The 24,848-nt window shown below is 35.7% G+C and overlaps 2 protein-coding genes across 2 annotated transcripts; one reads left to right on the forward strand and one right to left on the reverse strand.

Annotated features, from left to right (window-relative positions):
- Nucleotides 1-559: 559 nt before the first annotated feature.
- On the reverse strand, nt 560-8,158 carry LOC132293222 (digalactosyldiacylglycerol synthase 1, chloroplastic). The gene is made up of 7 exons (XM_059790600.1): nt 7,327-8,158; nt 5,550-5,582; nt 4,412-4,499; nt 2,450-2,934; nt 2,097-2,363; nt 1,569-1,918; nt 560-1,284 (listed from the first exon to the last, which is right to left on the reverse strand). Exons 1-7 carry the CDS (start codon nt 7,993-7,995, stop codon nt 750-752), a joined length of 2,427 nt encoding a protein of 808 aa, XP_059646583.1. The 5' UTR covers nt 7,996-8,158; the 3' UTR covers nt 560-749.
- Nucleotides 8,159-14,239: 6,081 nt separating this feature from the next.
- Nucleotides 14,240-20,165, forward strand: LOC132293223 (protein LEAD-SENSITIVE 1-like). The gene is made up of 3 exons (XM_059790601.1): nt 14,240-14,458; nt 14,564-14,637; nt 19,180-20,165. The coding sequence occupies exons 1-3, from the start codon at nt 14,439-14,441 to the stop codon at nt 19,860-19,862; spliced, it is 777 nt and encodes a 258-aa protein (XP_059646584.1). The 5' UTR covers nt 14,240-14,438; the 3' UTR covers nt 19,863-20,165.
- Nucleotides 20,166-24,848: the final 4,683 nt, after the last annotated feature.

The following is a 24,848-nucleotide window of genomic DNA, read 5'->3' on the forward strand; positions in this document are numbered from 1 at the left end:
ACACAGCCTTTTTGCTTTCACATTTTTTTAAGAACACCTCACCACAAATCATTTTGCTTTTTACCACTATTTAGTACAGTCCTAGCGAATGGGTAAAATGGATAGCACCTCGCAATCTTCATGCCTAAATCAGGCCGCGTCACCACACGAGAAAAAGAGAAAAAGAGGTGGCCGACTTCGCTCTGTCTTTCAGTAGCAATTTTATTCGACTCCTTTTGCTTAAAATTTTGAATTTTTTCTTTTTTATTCAACTCCTATTTGATTCTTAATTGTAGATGCTAACTATAAATAGAGTAATCATGAAGTAGCATTGAGAGAGAAACTACAACTTACTTAGTTTGTACCTCTAAAAATAATTTTCTATTTTCAGAGAACTGAAAATAAAATAAAAAACTGTTCAAAAATTATGCATAGTTCAATTTTCTAATTCACACACACACGACACACACTCAATAATTTATACAAACAGACAATGACATCTCCATAACTTCCTTGTAAGAGGAGAATTGTCTCATTTCTAAGACAAACTGCGTTCTACATTTCTCCCATGCAATTAATATGAAACTCTGTAAAAAAAAAAAAAATTTACTGAAACTTGGCTGTCTGAATATCCTTCGTTACAGGATGGAGGAAAATAAACGAACTATAAGCTTAATAATACCAGGCTCCTACGTATTACATCTAACTATTCTATGCATAATATACATAAAACGGATTTACTGATATACAGGTTGGTCAATCTACTTTACCTACCAGCCATATATAGGATTTTCTACCTGTGGAGGCAAAAGATGGAGGTCCTTACAGTGCTGCTTGTCATAGTCCCGTGTTCCAGGTATTGCCCCTGTGCACAATCTAAGGAACTCATTGCCGGTAAGACAGTAATGGGCAAATGCCAACCCTCCATCAAGCACCTCTGTCAGGTTTGGCATTGAAACTGATTTTGTGATGACCCTTCCATCATTTTTACTTGCATGGAAATCACTTTGATCATTATTCAAGAATCTGTCAAGATCAGAGTACTCGATAAATCTCTGGGTGGCGGCCTCCCATGAAAGGTTGTATCTCTGCTCCGCAGTAAGAGGCTGAGGCTCATTAACCATTGCTTCTTTCACTTTCGAAACAAAATCTTCAGGTGTCTTGTAAGTCAAACAGTTGGGGAATGACCTGAAGAACTCATTTGATGGGTGGTCCGCACAAACAACAAATTTTCCCATCGCAAGTGCCTCAGCTGTGGCCGTGCAGAGCACATCACTAACACTGGGATTTATGAAGACCTTGTAGCTACAAGCAAAAAAGAATATGTCAAGAAGGAGAATCAAAAAACAATCAGTTTCTTCTTTACAGGGAGTCTCGAAGCAAAATGAAACTTATTCCCCAGCAAAATGTTAACTTGGAGAAAAAGCTGATCTTGAGGTTTTCATAATTGGAATCTCAGACATTTAATTGGTAATATTTCCCAAAAACAGAATCTTTAGTTTTATGGAAGAAAAAAATTTCAATACGGTTTGTAAGGGTATAACTTCCAAAGTAGACGAGTGTCAAATAGTTCCCTGAAGAATTCTTACCCATGAAGAGAGTCATCTGCATGATCTCTGCCTTTCATGAAGTTGAGATTCACATCCAACCTTTTAGCCATACTCTGAACTTCATTAGCATCTTCTCCGTTACCAAAAACATCCAAATTGAAGCCATCAAGATCGTTCTTGTGCCTAGCTAACAAATCTATTAATTCTTTGTATCCCTTGGCCCAAACCATCTTGCCTAAGAAATATGCTCCTTTTGAGAAAGATTGCTGCCCATGCTCCCTTTCTGCAGCCACTCTTTCCCCAATTTTTAGAAACTTGGGATTCACACCGTGTACATTGCAAACTATAGATTTAGGTAAATCCTGAGTCGCAGCAGAAAGGCGAAGTACCTGTGTAGAGAACATTAAATATTTGGTTGATCAGTAAAATATTAAATTTAAAGGCATTTCGAATATATGATTCATGAGACGTCTCTTGGTACAAGCATGATAACAAAGTAAAAAATAAATAAATAAACAACTAGGAACAACATTGGTCATCAAAATCTCTAACAGGTTAGGTTGATACCTTGTTGCAGTACGCTCTAGTGACCCAATTGTTAATGTGTTTCACAAGGAAAGCTTGGAGAGCCCCATTCTTCTCCCTCTTGATATATTCCAAGTAATTTGTGTGAACAATACCAACAACATGGTTGAATTTGTCAGTCCATCTCTTGCCATGATGGTACCAGTTCAGATGTTCTGGTTCTTCCAGGATAGCAATGTCAGCATCCTTAGACGGGATAAATTGAGAAGTATCTCCAGCAGGTATTATACTTCGCCTTCCTTTTGAGAACTACAAAACAATGAGAAAAACAGGTAAAAAACTGAACTATTATATGATTACAAGATAGTTTAGAATCTAAGTCATCAGAAACCAACCTTTCCCGGATAGAACGAGATTTTGAAGTCAGCCTTAAAACCAACCCTTTCCTCGAGCCAGTTACGAATATAAATCTCCTGCTCTTCTGGTGAGCTGAAAGTGAGATTGTTTGGATAAACTAGTTCTTGGTCTGATCTACAGAGCCATGGTACCAAAAGTGTGACATTTTGTTTTGCGGACTTCGCTAAATATGCAGCTCGAAAAAGTGGATTTACGGCTGTTCCTGTCATCCAAGGAAGACTAGCAGTTGTGACAATGGCTACATGCCTTTTACCATCCTTAACATCATGCTTTGCAGAATCAGTCCAAAAGCCACCCTCATAACAATGTCCTGTACTTTGTATGACACTAGCTATCCTTAAATCCAGTTCGTCACTAGCGTTATCATTCTCAAGAATGGAGACTTCTCCTGCTGGTAGGGAGCGCAATAGAACTTGGTTCTTACGTTTGCTGCACAAGCTTTCCACTATCTTGTTAGATATATCTGCGATCATTGTCAAAACACTTAGGATTTTAGAGCAAATTTGTCTAATATAATGTCAATTGAATCTACCAAAAGTGGCAAAAAGAGAGAAAGGAAAAGGAATGCTGCATCAAGCAGCGAAGAATCTCTATTGATACACTTGTTTGCAATAAATTCCTGTTAGCAAATTTGTCGAATATAATGTCAATTGAATCTACCAAAAGTGGCAAAAGAGAGAAAGGAAAAGAAAAGAAAAGGAAAAGGAAGTACTATCCCATATATAAACTTTACAGTCTACATTGGCATGCCATATATGATACAGCTCTAATATCCACAGACCAACCCAGATCTGATTAAAACCAGGCAAGACCAATATTTGACTCATGAACTAAATACCCTAATAGAGCAAGAGCGTTTAATTCAAAACTAGAGGCCAGACTACCGCTAGAGCAACTACATAATACCAGTGAAAATAGATGCATGCAAATGCATATATACATGCATTATACATATATATATACTCCCTCCGTCCCAGTTCCCAAGGTGGACAAGTATTTTGGGACGGAGGAAGTATATATATATGTATAATGCATGTATATATGCATTTGCATGCATCTATTTTCACTGGTATTATGTAGTTGCTCTAGCGGCAGTCTAGCCTCTAGTTTTGAATTAAACGCTCTTGCTCACTCTCCTACTCATGCTCTATCAGGGTGAATCACAGTTTCCAAGGTGGACAAGTATTTTGGGACGGAGGGAGTATATATTATTGCTAGTCAGAATGTCTCATGCAGTGATAAAATATCAACCAGAGCTTGAGAAGCCAATAATGTACTTAATCTACCCACCCTTGACAACGAGGACCAAACTGGGTGATTTTCTTTAAATGTTATACATATGCTACTCTTTGAGTAATAAAAGAGGTCAAATATGGCATAGTGGTCTTAGCTTTGTGAACACCCTGACAATTCTTAGGTTCAATTCATCTCCTGAAAAAATTTCAAATCAGAAGATCTATTGAACAAGTTTCAAGCCAACACATAAATAGGGCGACAAAAATCAGAGCTTCCTAGGCCATAGAAAAAACTAGTACAAGTCCAGGAGAACATGAAAATTATATGGGCCTGCCTGTGATTTATGACTGATCCAAGCTGCCAACAAGTCTGATCAGTGGATTGTTCCCGAATCTCCTCTCAATTACTAAATCAGCGATTTGAGAGCAGGAAGCAGGATCCCATATAGGCAAATCAGGACACTTAATCATGAACTTGCTAAACTCCATGATAGTCCTAGTCCTCTTTATATTCCACATTTAACCAGATACAATTACATCAATAATATAAGTGCATACTGTATACAGTAATCAGCTTCTGCATTTTGCCACTAATACCGTCACCAACCAAAAACAGCAGTATAATGAGAATGATTCACTATAGCAGAATTAAGTGAACTAAGAACTACACCAACAAATTAATAAAGTTTCAATAAATCAAATCACCTCTTCCAAGGCCAAGTTGATCCAAAAATGGCCCAGATTGCTTAACCAAATATGCCAAAAGTTCAGGTACATCCAGTGGTGGGACTTCCTATATAAGATATAAAAGGTATTAAAGAAAGAAGGAAAGAGGAACATTCAGCATGTTTGTAAGTTACAAAAAAAAACAAGTAGTCATTCATTCAGATTTATGTCCATATGAGGTTTTGACTACGCTAATTGCAAACTAGGCCTGAGGCTTAGGCTTATATTCCATCAGATGTTAGAATATTGGTAACTTACCAACAACTTCTATTCAAGGGATAAAACTTCAGACACGCATAACTAAAAAAAGGACACAAAGAAGATGCAGTGTCCACCCAGGAATATACCACCTTCACTGAGAGGGAGAGAGTTCTGATGTGTTTAAAATGATACATGTGTCTCTTTCCAATATAAGTAAAAGCCACGATTACCGGATGCTGGTGATGGTAACCACATGCCTTCCAAATATCACTTGATATGCATGTCTGAAGTTGCACCATATTGAGAGTGCAGTATTGGTTATATATAACAACTTACCCAATATAATGATACACAATTAAGAAAAAATATATATAATGATACACAAAGAAAAAAGAAAATCTTGCTGAGGCCCAGTAAAGAGAAAAAATTAGACCCCTGTTCTGATGCTGTGAAAGAGTAGCAAAAGGAAACAACTTAATATTTAGGATGATGAAGTTCTCAATATTGACAATTGAATTTGCCTTCATGAGATGCTTTTTCATTTTCCAGACAACATATTAGATAAAATTTAGAAAGGCCCCTAGCAAGGCAAGGGGATTTGAACCCACTTTTGGAAAAGAAGAAACACTGCCCCCTGCCAATTCATGTGACTGAGGTACCATGCTTTAGCCCATTTTATTTTTTACGTTTTGGAGTTCGGGGAGCAAGTTCATTCAATTTTCAATATTGACAACCAAATTTGCCTTCATGAGATGATTTTCCATTTTTCAGACACTCTTCGAAATTTGTTCTTTTCTTTCAATATAAAAAATGTCCAGCTCCCAGACATGGGGGTGAGTGTAAAACTTTGTAAATGAAACAACAACTTCAGAGTATAATATGTGAAAGAAAGGAATTACATGTGTTAAATACCAACCTTTGACTCATCCGGTTCCTTGCAAATTGATTTCTGCAACAAAAAATAAAAATAAATAAATAATAGTAACAACTACATTTTTCCACAAAAGAAAAAACTGAATACATGAACCCCACCCATATTTTGATAAGTAAATTGCAACGCATACAAAATTGAGCATCATTATCTTAACCACTAAAGGAGAAAATTGCTGCAATATTTAATAGAGATGACTAAAATGCTCAGTATCAAATCAAACACCAGTTTGAAAAATCAAAGCCAGAGATGACTAAAATGCTCAGTATCAAATCAAACACCAGTTTGAAAAATCAAAGCCACGGCTAACATCTTACTGACTAGCACGATATAATTTTCCTTATTCTTGCTATTTTATCAGAAAACTATGTCATCCTTAAACAAGGTTGTAATCTATTCCTAAAACCCCCTTCCCTAAATATTATGAAAACAGAACTTATGCCAAGATAGCAGCAGCAGTTGTAATGCTAATCACATTGAGGCATATGCATCTGATCAATAAACATGCAAGCCTTAGGACATACCTGATCTCATAAGCCCCTTGATGCACTAATTGGTCTCAACATATGATAGCTGGTAACAGTTAAAAAACTGCATCATGCCCAAAAATCCTAATTCCGATGATCTTGGCTCCCTTTATTGCGTTAATTATCATATAAGGGGATTCAGGGATTAGAATTTTGGAAAAGTAAATGGACAGACTTTCAGGTATGATTTATTTAGAGATGTAAAATGGACTGACTAAGGCTTCCCTTCTAACCTAGTTCATTTCTCTCTTCCAAACAGTCTCAATGACAAACATGTCAAGAAAATTCAGGACTCAGGAGGCAACCTGCACAAAGATCTAACAAAACCACTTAACCAGTAAGAAAGCTGCAGAATACCAAAACTAAATATTAGCTTGGAAACTCAAACAATATAACCCCCAAAAAAGAAAAATAATAAAGGTGGAAATAAGAAAATCCCATAAGAGTAAACCAAAATGCAGTAAGAAAATGAATAAGAGAGTACCAAAAGCTCCATCTACAACTCTAATAATGTCATCCCCCAAAGTTTCACATAAATGAGATGCAAGAAACTGATCAAACAAGGTGCTAAAAATAGTATCTTTTTATGTTTCCTGACAAATAATCACAGAAACTACTTCTCTGAAGACTACAAATCTAGCAACTACTTTTTTTCCTTCTACTATAAAACGCCAATTCAAATAAGTTCAAGTACCACATGCTGCTGAATCTATTTGTTTTGAGAGGGAACTTCTTTAGATTATTTTTCAAGAGGAAAAATACATTACTTTTCAAGTACATGGATACATTACTTTTCAAGTACATGGATGCGCCCCTTGGTGTTATTAGTGGATTTTTATCCACAAAAACATATATTTCTTAAAAGCACTGTTAGCCTTGATGGATGTTGTAGCATGTTGTATAATGAAACAAGTGGAAATTAATATCGGAAAAAATATTTCACACAATCACACTTACAAATTAAGCAAAACCCACAAGGTAAAGTATTTTATAAGAAATATACAAGTAAATGGAAAAACAAAGTAATTACTCTTTGAAAAAAATCCAAATTCAAGGCAATAATTGTTTAATAACCACTCTTCATCGAATTAACAAATGTTCGGAGTCTAATTCAACACAATAATTGTTTAATAATCATATGAAGCCTCTAATTCCAAATATCAAATACCAAACGATGCGCATAATAAAAGAACTTAACTCGAAAAACATATACTCGAAGAAACTGAAAAACATACCAAGCTTGACTTCACTTTCTCTACGAACTCACTGTTCTTCAAACCCACAAAAATCTCCGAAGACGAACTCTTCTGCTCCAACTCCCGCAACCTCGTCTTAAACGCCCGTATTGGCTCCCAATCCCGAACCCGACCTTCCTGGCCGCTGCTCTCTCCCTTCCACTCCCACCTAAACTCCTTAAAACTCTCCCTCCTACCTCTCCGAAATCTCTCTCTCATATCAAAGTCCACTACACTGTCCCTATCATCGACTTCGGCCACGATCGCGTTCTTTATTGCCGACAAATCGATGCGAATTCTTGACCTAGGGCTCCATCTCTCGAGGACCTTCCGGCTGAAGTCTGGCGTCGAGTAGGCGCGACGAAGTTCGGATAATTTCGGCTGCAACCGTTTCACGAAATCGATTTCTGCTGACGGCGAATACCTGATTCCCGGGACCAAGAACGTCGATTTCGTGGCCGAATTGAGGAAGTTCTCGAACTCTCGGTCGAAGGACGAAGCTAAATTCTTGAAAGAATTGGCCCTATCTTTCATCAATTGGAGATCTGCGTCCGCCGAGTCCTTCACTTCTCTCCAACCTCGCGATATGAACGAGAACGCCTTCTCGGCACTCGCTGCAGAACTCGACGGCGTCGACTGCCGAGTTTCCGGCGGCCTGAAATTGATCATTGGAGGCTGTGAATTCGAATTAGGGTTTGTTCTGTTGAGTCGTTGGTTTGGATTGAGATTGTTGAAGGAGTCTGGAACCGTCTCGAGTGCGTTGTGTGAAGAACAACAACCAGAGGCGAAGGCAATGAATAGGTGAAGTCGGCTGAGATTTTAACGGCTAGGATTTGGTATTATATATAATAAGAATATATACATATGCATATGTATAAAAAATAAAATATACTCCATATCATATTGATTTTTTCTGGAGTGGCGCGAGCCAGGTGGGCAGACACGTAGGATATATCCGTGTTGACGAGATCTGAGGATGATGACGTGTAGGGCGTACTGGTGAGGTGGTGGGGGTTGAGTCACGTGTTCTGATGAGGTGGTGAGTGTGATACGGAATATTCCGGAGCGTGGAATATCCTTGGAGGTAGTTGATTTTTTATGTGTTTACCGGATCTCAATCACATATGTTTTTATTTGCAAGAAATAATTTTCATTTGCAATAAATCATTTTATTTCCATGAGTTAAAAAATTCTTTTTGGGTAAGTATTTGCAAGAAAACTTGTTTAGTGTACTTCCCCCAAACATAGAAAGTTATTTTTAAATTATTAGTCTACTTTCCCTAAGCACATGGTCTATCCATGTGCAAATTTGTCCAACTTCGATCAATTTTTATATCACTGTTAAGGGTTAAATTATTAATATTCAACTATTTATAATTTGATTTACTCAACTTCCAAATAAAAAATTAATGATTTAAACTTAGTAAGCCCAAATTGCCAGTAACTCTCTTTTTTATTGGCTAGCAATGTGTTGGGTTCGAAAAATTCAAACCCTAACACACTCTTTTGAAAACACATCTGCTTGGAAAGTTAGATGCTCTATCAATTAGGTCACAATAATGTTTCATTTATATATTAATATTTAATTATTTGTGAACAGATACTTGTTTACTAAAAATGGTATACTCAATGATGTTTCATTTATTTATCACTACTTTATTCTTTACAAAACGTGTTTTATATTACTATTAAGGGTTAAATTATTAATATTCTAACTATTTATAACCTGATTTATTCACCTTCCAAATAAAAAATTGACGGTTTAAGCTTTCAGAAGCACATTTGAATGCATGAATTTTGTAAGAGAATAAAAAATAATAATAGTACTAATAAAGTCAGTCTCGTAAATAATCCAAACAAGAAAAATCTAAAGGTTGATAAGCCCTACAAAATTTGGCATTTATCACACTTGGTCTCCACGAACCCCCCATGCACTTACTCTCTCTAACTTATGAGTTGACGGACTGCTTAAAATGTGATCCCACCATTGTTTGTCCCTTGTAAACTTCACCGTGCATATCATTGTCTGTTTGTTTTTGGGATTCTAATGCTCCATTAGTATACACACTTTATCATTAATATATTCTTCTTTTTCTTTTCTTATTTGGAGCTTTTCACACCTCTAGTCCTCTACTTCAATTTTACAACGTTTTGGCAGACAAACTTATATTCTAATTTAGCGGTGGTGAATGCGAGACTAGTCTATTGTTGTCGCTCATTCTAGTATTATAGTATATCCAATTTTTTTGCGGACAGAAATTTTTGTTTCTAATAATTTAAAATTAAAAAATTGTAAAAAACCGGCTTGGTAGATAATTTAAAGAATTGTTTTATAAAAATTCAATTTTTTTTATAAAAAAAACTTATTTTCAAATAAATATCTCTTATAATTCTTTAAAAAGATTTACATACTTACCTACTTTGAGGCAAGGTCAGTTCTAGGGCAAGGCGACCAAAGCTGTTCGTCTCCAATTTGGAAAGGCCTCAATTTTTGGATCATAGTGCAAATATAGTAGTATAAATGTATGACATTTAGACCATAATTAAAAGACTATACATACCTATATATCATGTAAATTTATAACAATATATAACTTTCAAAATAAAAATTAAAAAAAAATTATGACAATAAACACACGTACTTATCATATCAATTTATATATGGTAGACAAAATTTATATGGTAACAACATTAAAACTCAGAAAGTGGTTTATTTTATTATTATATTATTTTTAGGCTCATGTGCATGCATGGCAGGCCCCGTTAAGACGATTCCAAACAACCAAATTATTTTCAAATTTACAAATCTTAAAATAAACTTTACCAAGACAAACAAAAAAATTAATTAAAGTATTTGATTTTATAAAAAGGTCAAGTTATTATTTTCCAAATGCTTGGATTGCAATAGCATTTGTTGAGAGAAATTTTTCAAAGTTGAAATTGATCAAATCTTACTTGAGGTCAACAATGTTATAAGAGAGATTGAATGAATTGGCTATGATATCTATTGAAACAAATATGTTGGAGAAACTTGATTTGAGTATTTTAATTGATAATTTTGCAGTTCAAAATGTAAGACGATCGAATTTACTTTGATAAGTTGAATATTTATTTTTTATTTTTTTTATGTAAACTAAATTGTATCATTTTAATGAAAATTCTGCACTCTTATATTTTTTTGCATGTGTTAAACCTTACAAGGGTACATTTGAAAGTTCGTCCATGGCCTTTCAAAATTTTAGAAATCTCAAGGCTGCCTGTTTTGAGGTTTTGATTTATGTAATAGATCCCTTCTCCTCCCTAGTGCTTGATGAAGACAAATAAAATCTACTAACGTCCGCAACATTAAATAGGATATTATAAATCATGGAAGAGTGAAGTAAGATATTGACAAGTCTCATTAGAGACAAATAAAATTTACTCAAAAAAATTATATTTTCTTAGTTGTTTAGAATTGCCTACATTTTTTCTTCTTAGACAAATTATTTTATTTTTTTATTTTTTTATTTTTTAACTGTCTTCATTTGAGGGGGAAAAAAAACCGCCATCTCTACTTGAGACGACCCACTCACCAACTTGTTTGTTTTTCAAAAATTAGATAAATTAGTCCCTCACCACTATATATGTTTGAGTTTTGCATCCTCGCATAAACTTGAAGTCAAAATTTTGATAAACGTTGCTCGAGGTTTGGCAATAAATTAGACCCTTGACCAATAAATGACCGTTGATACCGTCAAACATTTTTACGTTGAATGTCGACATTTCCCCTAATTAATAATTACAGTGGAATTACACAATTAAATATTTGCAGCATGTTTAATGGTACTTGGATCACTTCTACTAAAGGGTCAACGTGAAAAAAACGAGATTCTTTCTTCGATCGGATTACAGATGAGATCACAAGTGAGTAGGTAAGGAGTGAATCCATCTTTATTCTCAAAGTCAAGTTTCTCCATGTTAGTCAAGTTTTTTTTTTTTTTAATTATTATTTTTTATCTAAGTAAACTAGCACACACTCAATGTCGAAATTTAATTTTCTATTTGAGAAAGAGAATTTATATCATCTAAACCATCCATCAGTCTAGTCAGTCAAGCTTTGAAGCCCTGCCTTGCATTAAAAAATAATATCAACTATACTTGTGGTACTGAAAATTGTTTGCAATATCTGCGGAAAAAGAAAAAATAAAAAAAAGAAAAAGAAATAAAGAAAGAAAATTGTTTGCAATTAGGCACATGTTGAATCCTTCTCGGCCCATTATTGAAACCTTTTGGTCTAGTGGACCTCTGTTACGGAGAGAAAAGTTATTCATATTTCTAACTTAGTGTCATTACAAGTCACTAAATTCGTGTTAAGAATTTACCCATGTGACAGCCTTCATCACGGACATCCAAGGTTCGTCTTGCATCACTCCAGCCTGCTAAATTAATGTAGAGGAAATTAAATTAGCCGTTAGCTAGAGGCCCAAATCATTTGGTGGGCCCAATTACCTTAACTGTCATATGCAAAGCTCAGACTAAAAACCTTTTTGTTTGTTTTATTGCTACGAAAATTGAATTAAGCGAAAATTTATATATATGAAAAAAAAAAAAAAAAAAAAAAAAAAAAAAAGGTTAACTCATTTTAGGAAAATAAAATATTCTAGCATTCACAAATTGAAAATTTACAAGGCAATGCAATACAGAGTAAGCTAAAGTCTTTGGTGGTAACATAAAGTAAAACTGTAAAAGTGAAAGTTATGGTTCTTGTTAGCTTGTTATTTAATACTAATAATAAGTACTATGAAAAAAATAATAATAATAAAATAAAATATATGAACAATATATAAATTTTTATAATCCAAAATATACATATTTTTTGCTATTAATCCACTAAAAATAAACAAAATTTTATTCTATCATAAGTCAAAGTTTTGTTTTATATGTCACGAAGTAGCAGTTGTTTTATAATATGCTAAAAAAGTGTAGGATTTTTTTTCCTAATTGGTACTCACACACACTTGTGTCTTTTGAGATTTGAACCCCTGACCTCCTTTTGGGAGGTAAGAGGCTGATACTGCTAGGTTGACCCGTTAATAAAAAAAAGTGTAAGATTGAAAATGTATAATTTTCTTCAAAGATAACATCACATCTGGAGTTTTTGTTTTTGTTTTTTTCTTTTTTTTTCATGGCAAAAATATTAGGGTTAATTAGAAAGGGGTGCGGATGATCGAAGTCGAACTTTTAAGGATAACGATGAGCAACCAACCTTACCGCTTTGACTACAAAGGCATTTACACATCACAATTGGAGGCTGATGACTGGAACATCACTGCACGTGTCCAATGATAAATATGGGTGCTCTAAGAGATTGGGCATCATCATAGTCCAATATATATATATATATATATATAAACCTTATGTTTTAATAAGTATAAAATTCAAGAGTAAATTACACTTACCTCCTCTATGATTTGGGTAAATTACATATGAGTCAGTTGTGCATCATTTATTATTTTTAAGGTAAATTATAATGATAGCCCCTTAAGTTTGCAATAAAGACAGACATATATAATTTGTTTATTTTTTGGGCAATGACACCCCTTGAAGAATTGGCAGTCAAACATGACCTTAAATTGTTTAAAAAGTCAAAATTGCCCCTTAATATTAAAATCAATTATATTGTAAAATATCTGACATATTGAAATGTCAAAATTACCCTTTAGTACCATTACATATCAGCTTTCTATCTTTTCTCTCCTCCCAGCTTTCTCTCTCCACACTCTGCGGTCATGTATTCTCCAACGAAATCTCAGCCTTCCATCATATGTTCGACGACAATAGCTTTCCATCATCACCATCCTTCAAGAACCCCTCAAGCAACAACTCCTTGGTTGCCGCCCCACTATTTCTTCACCGACATGTTCCACTGCTGGTCTATTGGGTCCCCGATGTCGTCGACGCCATCAGCGTCCCACGAATCATTTTCAATGGCAGTTGTTGTTTCGCTCGTGTCTGTGAAGGCAAATATCGGGTTGTTAGCGGCGGCAATGAACACCTAAATTGAAGCGTGGATGCTCATAGCATATCATGAAGTCGTTGTCGTCGACCAAAACGAAAGTCGTTGCTAAGAGATCCAATGAGTTAATGAATGAGATGTAGTTGTCGACGAGCAATGAAACCTGAGTTTGGTGATATGTAACGGCCATTTATCCTACAACACCGGTGGCCGCCTAGAGTGCAACAGCCTTGGCGGTGCCACCCTCGCCCAATTTGGCCTCCACCACGGCCATACCGACCTCTTATCCTATAAAGTTGACAAACATACAAACAAATTGGAAAAGGCAAAGCGTGACTTGGCAATGTGTCGATAACTTGTAATTTCTTATCAATGATAAGGCCCACTAAAACGGTCAAAGGGCAATTTGGTCAATTTTATATGGTAGGTGGCTACATGGGGTGTTTTTGTTAACTTCTTAACCGTAAGAAGGTGTCATTATTCAAAAAAATAGACAACTTGTATATGCTTGTCCGTATGACACACCTCAGGATGTCATTATAGTTCACCCTTATATATCCCCCTAAACTCGTTGGTCGGCGGTCAAAATGTGACTTTGACTATAAAAAGTTGGTTATGACCTTATATTGTAATAATTTATTATAAAGCAAATATTTGTTAATATGAAAATTAATGTGACCCATCAATAATTTGTTTAAAATTCGGGGAGGTCAGTATAATTTATTATATTATCTTTTCAAATAAGGAAGGGATAAAATTTTTATTTTATAAAATTTGGTCAAATATTAGAGAAATTAAAGCGCAAATGATCAATTTGCGTGCAATTTGTTCAAAACTCGGGAGGTCGGTATAAACTCAATATGTACTCACACGTGGCAATGCCGTGTTTCCCCGTATGCTTGTCTTCCTTAACCACGAAGGAATGAGGAAAGTGGAGGAGAAGGGAGGGCATTATTGTCATTTGATTTAGATTGGTGCGCTCTATCGCGAATCGAAACTGAATAAAAGTGGTTCGCCGCTTTCTTCTGGTCTCAGGATCAGAATCGTTAATTGGGAAGAAAAGTTTTTTAAGTTTAGAAAGAGAGAGAAATAGAAAGAGAAAGAGAAAGAGAGAGGAATGGGGCTTCTATCCAACAGGTATGCTTTCGATTCGTTATTTTTTTGGTATTTTTCTTCAGCTGCATTTCAATTCGTTCTGTGTATAGATTTGGATGTTGATTGGGAAAATCGATGAATGAACAGAGTGGATAGAGCAAGCCTCAAACCAGGCGATCACATCTACTCCTGGAGGACTGCTTATATATATGCCCATCACGGTAATACTTTTCCTTGTATATATACACACACTAAATATTTTGTTAATTCTGTTGTTAGACTGTCTTTTTGTTGGAATTGATACAATGACAAATTTTTAGGGCTTTTCCTTGTTTATTTTTTTCCCCTGGCAAAATGTGTATTCTAATTGATATGCCTAAGTTTATATAATTGGTGGTATTGAGAAGGCGCATTTGTTATAGTTATGAGTTTTGATTTCATGCTGAAGGTGAAACCCAATCTTAATTTGGTGGTGTTTTTTGAGAACAAGTTTAAATGCTTTTGTACACTACTAACTGGATTATACCATGAGGCAAATAGGGTAATTAACTACTCATGTATTGCCTTTCTCAATGAATATCCATCATATGATATTAAGAAGTTGGGATGGAGAGATTTTATGCAGCACATACCAATGTTGGTTGTAAAGTTTATATCTTTGACTATGAACTAGAAAACCCAAAAGAGGCGGATCCTCTCCATTCTCTTCTATTTCCCGCCAGTGCATCCAATGGATAGCAGTCAATATACACTTTTTGTTGATGTCTTCGTCCAGTGTTATCCATTAGATCACCAACGAAATATAGAGGATCTTGTTCCAAATCAAGAACTTGGCATTATGTGCTTATTGCATTTAATACTCGTCATTTAAAAGTTTTTACATTTACGGCTTTACCATTGCTTTGTTGATCCTTTCTTTTAGCTTGTTCATTTGTGCGTCAAAGTCCTTATTTAGCACCTTTGTAGTGCTAGTGCCACCATTGTTCTTTCCTTAGGATCAAAGCTTTGTACAAATTTCCTGACCTAAGATATTATATTTGTGCTCTCGTTACTCTTCCAATGTTTGTATCTCTTGTTGATTGAGTCAATTCTTTCTGGTGCATTTCTTTGATTCGTTGTTCAACATACTGATTTTGGAATGCCATGCACCTGTACCAGCTTTTGTGGTTCCACCTTACTCTCTTGTTGCCTATATGGCATACTTACATAGCATATTAAATGCTCTCTGTCTTTTTAATGACCGAGAGAAAACTGTGCATTATCCTAAAGGAAGGACTTGGCAGAACATCAATAATGGTAGGATTTTAGTAATATGATTGGCAAATTTCGTATGACAAAACTCATTCAATGTAATTCAATGTTTATATCATTAGTGAGTGATTTAGAAATAGGTAGTTAGATGAAATTAGTGTGATGTCTATACTTGGTGAAAGAAAAGCTACATCAAAGGGGCGAAAAAAGGTCCAAGATCATCTACAAAGGGCAAAATCTTTCAAAGTTCAAAGATGTCTTCTTCTCAAATCAAAGCTTTTATATTGCTTTATATTATGCTTGGATTGATGTGATGTTTCAAACATGATTATCATATTGGTATCAATCTGCATAGATATATGTGTTTAAGCAATTAGCCAAATTTAATGCTTCAGAATTGGTAAATTTATTTAAAGTTTATTTTAAATTTATTTAAAGTTTATTTTAAATTTATTTAAAGTTTGTTTAACTTTATTTCTAGGTGTCTAGTGTATTTATTTATCTAGGGTCTTGTGTGTTTCAAATTGATAATCAAATATATCAAGTTTGAAAATCGATAATAGAATCAATTAAAGAAAAATTCACCAATTGGTATCAGGGTTATATCTATCTAACAATTTATATATTTATTGCGCTTTATTATTTTATTGCATGAAAAGTAGAGGTAAGACCTATTCCACCCCCCAAAATATTATGATCTAAAGATCCCGCCTATTGCGTTGTTGATTGTGACGGGCTACAGTCTCAGTCCCCCCACCCACAAAAGTTTTATTGTGAACTAAAGATCCCGCCTATCATAGTTGTCAAAGGCGCCAGAGGCGCGCGCCAGAGGCGCGCGCCTGAGGCGCAAGGCGCCTCCAGGCGCCATCACATCGCCTCTATTGACTTAAGGCGCTTGGGTTAATGAAGGCGTGCGCCTTTACTTCAAAGGCGCCAGGCGAAAGGCTCTCTAAAGGCGCGCCTGATTGGTTTTGTATTATTTTGTTTGTTTATTCTTTGTTTATTTGTTATATTGTTATTGTTTTTATTATATTATTATTTTATTAGTTAAAACATGATAGTTACAAGTTACAACATAAGAAAAAACGAAAAAGAGAACAAAAAAGTAAACAAAGAAGACAGAGGCAGTCAGCGACGAGGATGACTTGGTCTCGGAAGCCGGATCTGCGTTGGATTTGCCGGATCTGTGTCGGCGACTCTGCCGGTAAGTTCTCCAACTTCTCTTCTTCTTCTCTCCTCCTTCTCTTCTTCTTCTCTCCTCCTAGGCTCCTTCTCTTCTCGGATCTCGGAAGCCGGATCAGTTTTTTTTTTTCCTCTACTCTTCTTCTTCTTCTTTTCTTCTCTCGGCCGAGTCAAGTTTGGCAGATTTTTTTTTTTTTTTCTTCTTTTTATTTTTATTTATTTTTTTTTCCTCGAGTCTGGAGACTCTGGAGCATAGTTGTTGCATTGTTGCTATTTTTTATCTTGATCTTGTGCTATTTTATTTTAATCTTAAAATAACAGTTGCTATTTTTTTTTTTTTAGTGAACTTTTATTTTATTTATTTATTTTATTTGTTGAGTTTATCAGTGAACTTTTCCCTTGAAACTTGCAGCATCTGAAAGTCTTTGTTTTTTTTTTTTTGGGTTTCATAACATGATCAATATATTTTCTATTATTCAATAGAGGATGAATACTGAAAATTTTAAAGAGCTAAATTTTATACGATGGTGCAAATGGTGAAATTTGCATTAGTGAAGTTACTGTGATTTAAAATGTGAAGTTACTGTGATTTAAAATCTTACAAAATTTAAAGTGATACATGATTTTCGTGATATTTAAAATACATTATAAAATGCACTGAAGCATGGATTTAAAATACATTATCAAATACACTTTTTTTATTATTCACTGTTGAATTTAAGTACTTGATTTAGTTGGCTTTGACATCTTTATGTTGAATATTGAACTTAAGTAATTCATTTAGTTGACTTTTGTATCTTTATATATATACTATTGCATCTTTAATTCTTTATTAGGTGGGTATTGTTTTTTTTTTTCAACGTGCGCCTTGCTTCAGTTGGGCGCGCGCCTCGCCTTGCGCCTTGCGCCTCAGGCTCCAGGAGGCATTTGCGCTTTTGTGCGCCTTGAGCCTTTAACAACTATGCCGCCTATTGTGTTCTTGATTGGACTGGCTACAGTCTCAGTTTTTTGTTTTTTTTTTTTACCTAGTTGGTACTTACACGTACATGCCTCCACTGAGACTCGAACCCCTGGCCTCTCTTTGAGAAGTAGGGGTTTGGTACCACTAGGCCTATTGGTCACAGTCTCAATTCACACCTCTTTGGTTAATAGTTACCTAATAAAGTCACATTCAAATACCAACAGTTCCCTGGCATTGGGCAACCCGTGGTAATCCAGTATATGCTGGGATGAAGTTTCCAAATATACTCTACAAGTGATTAAATAAAACCCAACAATTTTAAGTGTTTTATATTTGTTTGACATGATGGGGGAGTTGCCAACATTTTTTTTACATGATAGACAAGTTCGCTTCCCTATCTGTTAGGAGATTACTTAATTGAACATTTGTTTGGATCCCTTTCATAAAAGGCAATGGAAGGTTTTTCATTCCAATTTGAAGTTAGCCTATGCCTGAAATAGGGACTTTGTCTTGGCAGTTAGCTTCCCCATTAAAAAGGGCAGGGATAGCTTGAAGAGTTATGAAAGAGTTTTGCTTGGCATTTTTTTTTTTTGCTGTTTTTCTTAAGCTTACCTATTCTGAAGATCAGACTTTCCATTTTCCTTCTCTTGCCACTTGCTGGAGCGGAATGGAGTTGACTGATGTACTGTAGTACTGAAAAGAAGAATCTACCCACCAATTTCCAAAGTGTTCAGTGATATATGCTACTAGGCTGACCTGGGCTATTGAAGGGTGGTATCTCTACATCAGGGCATAGATAACTGGAAAAAGTTTACCCTGCTCACAGTAAGTGTAGATAAGTGGAAAAGATACAGGTGGTTGGACTGGTAAAAGAATGTAATAATTCATTGAATTAGGAACTGGCACTTTGGGTTCCTAGCCTCAACCTTGATTGGAATTCAGGAGTTCTTTTTGTTGATTTTTTTTTTTTTTTGTGATTGGAAATATATAATTTGTGAGGTAGGGATCATCTGCAGAGAGCTTTCGTTATGCATATGGTTTGGGATTGTGAATTAGCTTTTACTTGCTTTTTTTTTTTTTTCGTAGTTGGCACTCACACACACTTGTCTCTTCTGAGACTTGAACCCCTGACCTTCCTTTGGGAAGTAAGAGGCTGATACCGCTAGGCCACTGGCCCGTTGGTTTTCGATATTGTGAATTAGCTTTTACTTGCTTTTTCTTTATCTACATTGATTATTCACTCGTATTTTTAGTTTCCTTGTTATTTTCTTTATTCCATTAGATGAAATTTGAGGCGTTGACAGTAATAATGTGACCATACTTTCTTTGTCAGTTTATGTATATAAACAACTTCATATGAAAAATGCAGGCATCTATGTTGGGGATGATAAAGTTATCCATTTTACTAGACGTGGCCAAGAAGTAGGAACAGGGACAGTGCTGGATGTCCTCTTGTTAAGCTCAGGACCAGCCCGATCTCAAGTGCCGTGCACCACTTGCAGCCCTCTAGTGGAGGGTCATGGTGTTGTCTCCTCATGCCTGAACTGCTTCCTTTCCGGTGGTGTTCTGTACCGTTTTGAGTACTCTGTCAGCCCTGCTCTCTTTCTTGCAAAAGCACGAGGCGGGACTTGTACTCTAGCAGTTTCAGACCCAGATGAGATTGTGGCCCATCGAGCAAACTATCTACTCAACAATGGCTTTGGGTGCTATAATGTATTTAAGAACAATTGCGAAGACTTTGCTATCTACTGCAAGACAGGACTACTTGTCCTGGATCAAAGAACAATGGGTCAGAGCGGACAGGCAGTATCTATAATAGGTGGCCCCCTTGCAGCTGTTTTATCTACGCCATTGCGTCTTGTCACCACCAATGTTTACGGGATGGCAGCAACAGCTGTTGGGGTCTACTGTGCTAGCCGCTATGCTGCTGATATTGGCATGAGGAGGGATGTGGAGAAGATGTCTGCTGAGGATTTGACGAGGAGGTTGGCAATGGGAACACTTCAGGTTGCTGAACCGAGTATCGGAGCTTTGCCGCCTCCCATCTGTTAGTCCTCACTGGTTTCCATCCTAATAGAATATGAAGTTTGTATGTTTCTCTTGATGTTTGGTCAATAATTGCTGGAAACCGGGCTTTTTAATGTCCAGTACGTCATCAACTTGGTGGTGGACTAGCTTCGTTTTATGCAGGTCTGCTCTTATTTTACATTAAATTCTGTTTGGGGATTGGCATGTTCTATATATTTTAGTTTGTGAATTACAATTTATTTTGAAATGATAGGCTTTTGGACACTCTGTATTCTTTGTGAATTGAAATATATTTTGAAATGTTAGGCTTTGGAGAATTTGGTTGAATTATAGTTCCCTGCATTACATGATAAGAATTCTTTGATTGATCCATAGGAATTTACAACGGAAAAACTTATTTTCGTTGTAATATCACTAAAGGAAAGATTGGTTATAAATCTAGAGAGATTGGTTATGCACGAAACGAAAACCTTTGAGAACAAAAATTGGGCCGTTGCATACTTTAGGACCCTAACTGAAATGCTACAATGACCACTTCAGATATGCTGCCATGAGATATCTGAGGTCTAATGGTGAATTGGCAGAGGTGGAGTGCAAATTAGATGCTCTTCGACAGAAATATCTGCTGACCACTTCTATTTTTTTATTCTTTTTATCCCGGTGACCACAATTGGAGAATCTAATTCTCATTATCTAGATAATGATAACAGTTGCCCATATCTCAGTATCATTTATCTGGGTATTGATTATGAGATTCTCCATATATTCTTCCTCATTTGGCCATTTTCCAATGGTTCATCAATTCAGGGTAAAAAGATGGGATGTTACCCTGGTTATTTTTCTCCCTGAAAACTGCATCCAATTCTTGATTTAAAGTGTTTTAAGTTTGAGAATTCAGCGAGCTGCAAGAAAATGACCAGTTCTTACAATTTTATTGCAACTTATGGTCTCTCTATTCATTCTGCACCCCCACAAAATGGTGATTTAGTGGTGATAGATGTAGACAAGGTTCAATCTGTTGGACAAATAAAAACCAAGCCCACAATTACTACTATTCAAACAAGATTTAGGTCTAAGTTGATGGACAGACAACACTTTGTTGAACTAATTTTGATCCCTCATGCGACTGTTATTTTTGTTTAAACATGATAAATATCAATAAATAAAACCCTAGGATGCCTTTCATTATCTGCCTGCCTGGCTGCTAGTCCACTAAAGACCAACATAGCGCATCCTTAGTGATGTAGATTGAATACAGTTTGCCCACATTTACAATTAAAGCCAATTCAACCAAATAAGGTGTTCCTTATCATCACAGCTAAACTATTATTTCTCTCTCTCTCTTCTATTTTTTATTTCATAAATGGATAATTACACTAACCTCCCTCAAGTTTTGTCAACCTACACTAACCTCTCCTCTTGTTTGTCATATTACACTCATCTCCCCTACTAAGCATATAAGATGGACTGCATTAATGGAAAGAGTAAAGTTACTAATTTACCCTTTGTCCACTCTCTCTCTTCACAATAACATCACGGGGCTCTAAACACTATCTCCTACGAACTCAGTTCAGTCTGGTGAAAGCCACAATAGCGACCGCTCTGCGACTTCATATAGATATATATATCCACATATATAATGAGATATACGTATCCCACGGGCACTATTCTCTTCAAGCTCTCTCGGTTGGGTCTCTTATACACGTGTATAGCTCTGTGTTTGTATCGTTGAAGTACAGTTCAGTCAAAGCTCACCGAAATCAATGGAGTTCCAATTCTATTGGGTGTTTACCTGAATCAATGGAAGAGGGTGCCGGCGAACACCATGTCCACGTACCCTGTAATCCTGTATACTATATATATATATAAATATATACACACACACACGCCATAACCATCCACACACCATCATCTTCAACCCAAACCGCGCCGGCAGCCAAACATGACCCAAACCACATGAATGATTTTAACTGATTCTTGATCTTTAATTTCTCGAGAAAAGAAAAAGAAAAAAAAGAAGAAGAAGAACAAACCAGAAGTTGTATCTGTTCGTAGAAAGAGAAAATAACTTTCTCAGCTGCCACGGAAATGGGTCTGCTCGTTGCATGAAGCGTTGCCGGAGAGGAGTGCACCAACTTGCCAGACTAAAATGGGTTTACCCAAAACTATCAGCTCGCCGTCACAATGGAGCTTTGCCGTTTGCCGTCGTGAGCTTCACCAATGGATTCTTCATTCCTCGCCGGTGAGTTCTCCATGTCGCCGTTTGTCCTCACCGGTAAGCTCCTTTACCGCTGTTCATCATTGCTCGCCCCTGTTCTTGTTTGCTCGCCGGCCCATCCTTGTTAAATTCAGTGCTTGCATCGCGGCCGGATCCTTACACTATGTTGCTCACTACCGTTGCCGGAATCGCGACTATTCACTATTATCCAGCATCATCTTTAGCTTCGGCCAACCTTCAAGACCCATCTCGACGAAGCTTCCCGGCACCATCACAGACCGCCCATTGCGAGTTTTACCTTCCCAACAACCATTGTTGCCCTTATCAAAAGCTAAGCGCTCTCTTTGGGTATGTATCTATATTTCTTTGTCTACAAATTTTTGGTTCCAATGTGGTTCAGTCCAAACTAGGTTTTGCTGTCACCGGAACCAAGGAAGGTCTCAAGAGACAATGATTTTGTTGTCACCGGAGTTGCAGTTTGTTCGCCGGAACTGCGTTTCACACCGAGTAGTGTTCTTGCGGATTTGTTCGCCGATTGGTTTATTTAAGCTACGCTGCTACTTGGACCATATGTCTCGGAGGCTCACCGGAATGGTGAGCCCAAACTGAAGCTCGTGGGTTTCGTTGAAGATGATGGTCACCCAAACTGAAGCTCACAAGGGTAGAATGGAAATTTGATAAATAAAAAATTGCTGACATCATCATTTTTCTTCAGAAACAGTATTTTCCGTATGCGGAGGGGAAGTCTATGTTATTTATATACAAACCTCGAAGGAGGTGAGTGTAATATGACAAACAAAAAAGGAGGTCGGTGTAGGTTGACGAAATTTCAGAAGAGGTTAGTGTAATTATCCCTTTCATAAAAGCCTTAATTTTTAATATTATTAGAGACTTATTTAAATGCTTTTTCTAACATTATAAGACTAAGGGAACTAGAGCCAGCCCCTACAATTTCTACAAATATATGGATCACTCTCCAATCTCACCTTTATTAAACATCATAACTTAAGAGTTGGGGTAATAATGAAAATTCATATTTGGCTATTATTAGGTTTGATTTCTTTTGCTGTATATTTTGGACGCGTGTATAATAAAATATTGAAAATGTTGAAAGGTTGTTAAAAGGTACCAAATCTGATCTAATAAACATAATAATACCATAATTCAAGGGCAATCTATCTATATCAAAGCATAGAAGCATATGAGTAATAAAAAGCATATCTCATGATGAAAGTTGTAATTTTAAAATTAAAATAGGAGCATTATGAAAGTAATCGTCGTCGGAGGAGGTGGGCCCTACAAACTTTTGACTCCACTGGAGTGGTAGTTTCCTCGTCCTTGTCTACATCTTGTGGCCAACCAAAACCCACCCCTGCATCGCCAACACCTCCACCATTTTTTTTGTAAAATAATTATTCAGAATATTTTTTATTCATAAAAGAAGACAGATGAGGGGACCACTAATACCATTGTCTTTGCGTGTACGTGGATAAAATGAATTCAAAATGATGTAGACTGACTAAGTGTAAGAGACACCATATAAGTTCCCAATTCCGTAATTCATTAGAAAACGAATGTTGTTGGTAGTCATTTTCTCAATGCAGTCTCAGCATTGAAATTTATGTAACCAAACATAACCCTATTAAGACATGATTATGTTTGACCAAAACAAGTCTTAAATATCAATCAAATATTTTTGAGTTCAGTCTAATACTTGCTAAATTGAGATAATGGAGACAACAACTAAATAATTTACATGCAAATTATAGCGTGTCCGACTCTAATTATCCACCGACATATTAAATTTACATAATTCTACAAATCGATTTTTTCCCCCTAAATTTTACAAGTCAATTTCAATCAACCTTCTTACTATTAATTTATGAATATCTTAAAGTGTGTGTATATATATATATATAGAAAGAGATACAGAGAAAGATTCATGCCCTAGGATATTGGTGAGGATAACATCACGGCTGGAAAGCAATAATATTCTTTTGTACGTGAATGATGTGAGAGGAACATCAAAAATAAAAAATATATATATTCGCATTGTACCTATAGTTAGTTGATTGGATAAAAGAATTGTAATACTAATAATATATTTGGGATGCTTAAAAGATCAATTGGTACATTCTTAATACATGTGCAACCTTGCATATACGTGGTTTTAGGTCACGCTATATCTTTATTCATTAATATGGTGCAATTATGGTATTGTTTGTGTTAAATTCGGGTAACATGTACTACTACTTTTGCCAACTTAAGTTTCTCATTAAATTCATCTTCTCTTTTAAATTGAAATGTCAGTCCAATTTAGAGCACTAATAAGTAAAGACACCTATATATAATAACTCCTCACATGGGAGATTCATGACCAGAGCTTAGGATTTTAAGAATCATCATCACTATTTTTATGATACAACAATTTTACTTTGACAAAAATAAAAGCTACGGGTTCAGTTTGTATGAGCGTAAATATTTTTTATATTTTTTAGTATTTGGTTGTTGTAAAATATTTTTTTTTTAAAAAAAAAATTATAATTTAACAAAAATAATGTATTTATCAATTTTCGATAAGTCATTTTATATGTTCGACCTAATAAACTCGACCGTCGACGATTTTACCTGAAAAAATATTTGTGAAGAAAATATTTTTAATTACATACTTTCATATAAGTTTTGGTTTAACCCTTCTTTAATAATTATTTCTTAATTGCATTATCTAATTTGATAAAAATATTGAAATTAACATAAAATCCAACCGGTTTAGAAATCAGAATTTCAACTAC

This window comes from Cornus florida, unplaced genomic scaffold, assembly GCF_030987335.1.
Source record: "Cornus florida cultivar Cherokee Brave unplaced genomic scaffold, ASM3098733v1 CherokeeBrave_3.0.0_Hap2_Chr02, whole genome shotgun sequence".
Lineage (NCBI taxonomy): Eukaryota > Viridiplantae > Streptophyta > Magnoliopsida > Cornales > Cornaceae > Cornus > Cornus florida.

Excerpts from the sequence above, each read along its gene's own strand:
- LOC132293222 (XM_059790600.1), bottom strand. The coding sequence starts at position 7,995 with ATGATCAATTTCAGGCCGCCGGAAACTCGGCAGTCGACGCCGTCGAGT. Across the intron at positions 2,935-4,411 it reads TCAACTTGGCCTTGGAAGAG|ATATATCTAACAAGATAGTG; the intron begins GTGATTTGATTT and ends CAATGATCGCAG. Across the intron at positions 2,364-2,449 it reads TCTCGTTCTATCCGGGAAAG|TTCTCAAAAGGAAGGCGAAG; the intron begins GTTGGTTTCTGA and ends ATTGTTTTGTAG.
- LOC132293223 (XM_059790601.1), top strand. The coding sequence starts at position 14,439 with ATGGGGCTTCTATCCAACAG. Across the intron at positions 14,459-14,563 it reads ATGGGGCTTCTATCCAACAG|AGTGGATAGAGCAAGCCTCA; the intron begins GTATGCTTTCGA and ends ATGAATGAACAG. Across the intron at positions 14,638-19,179 it reads TTATATATATGCCCATCACG|GCATCTATGTTGGGGATGAT; the intron begins GTAATACTTTTC and ends TGAAAAATGCAG.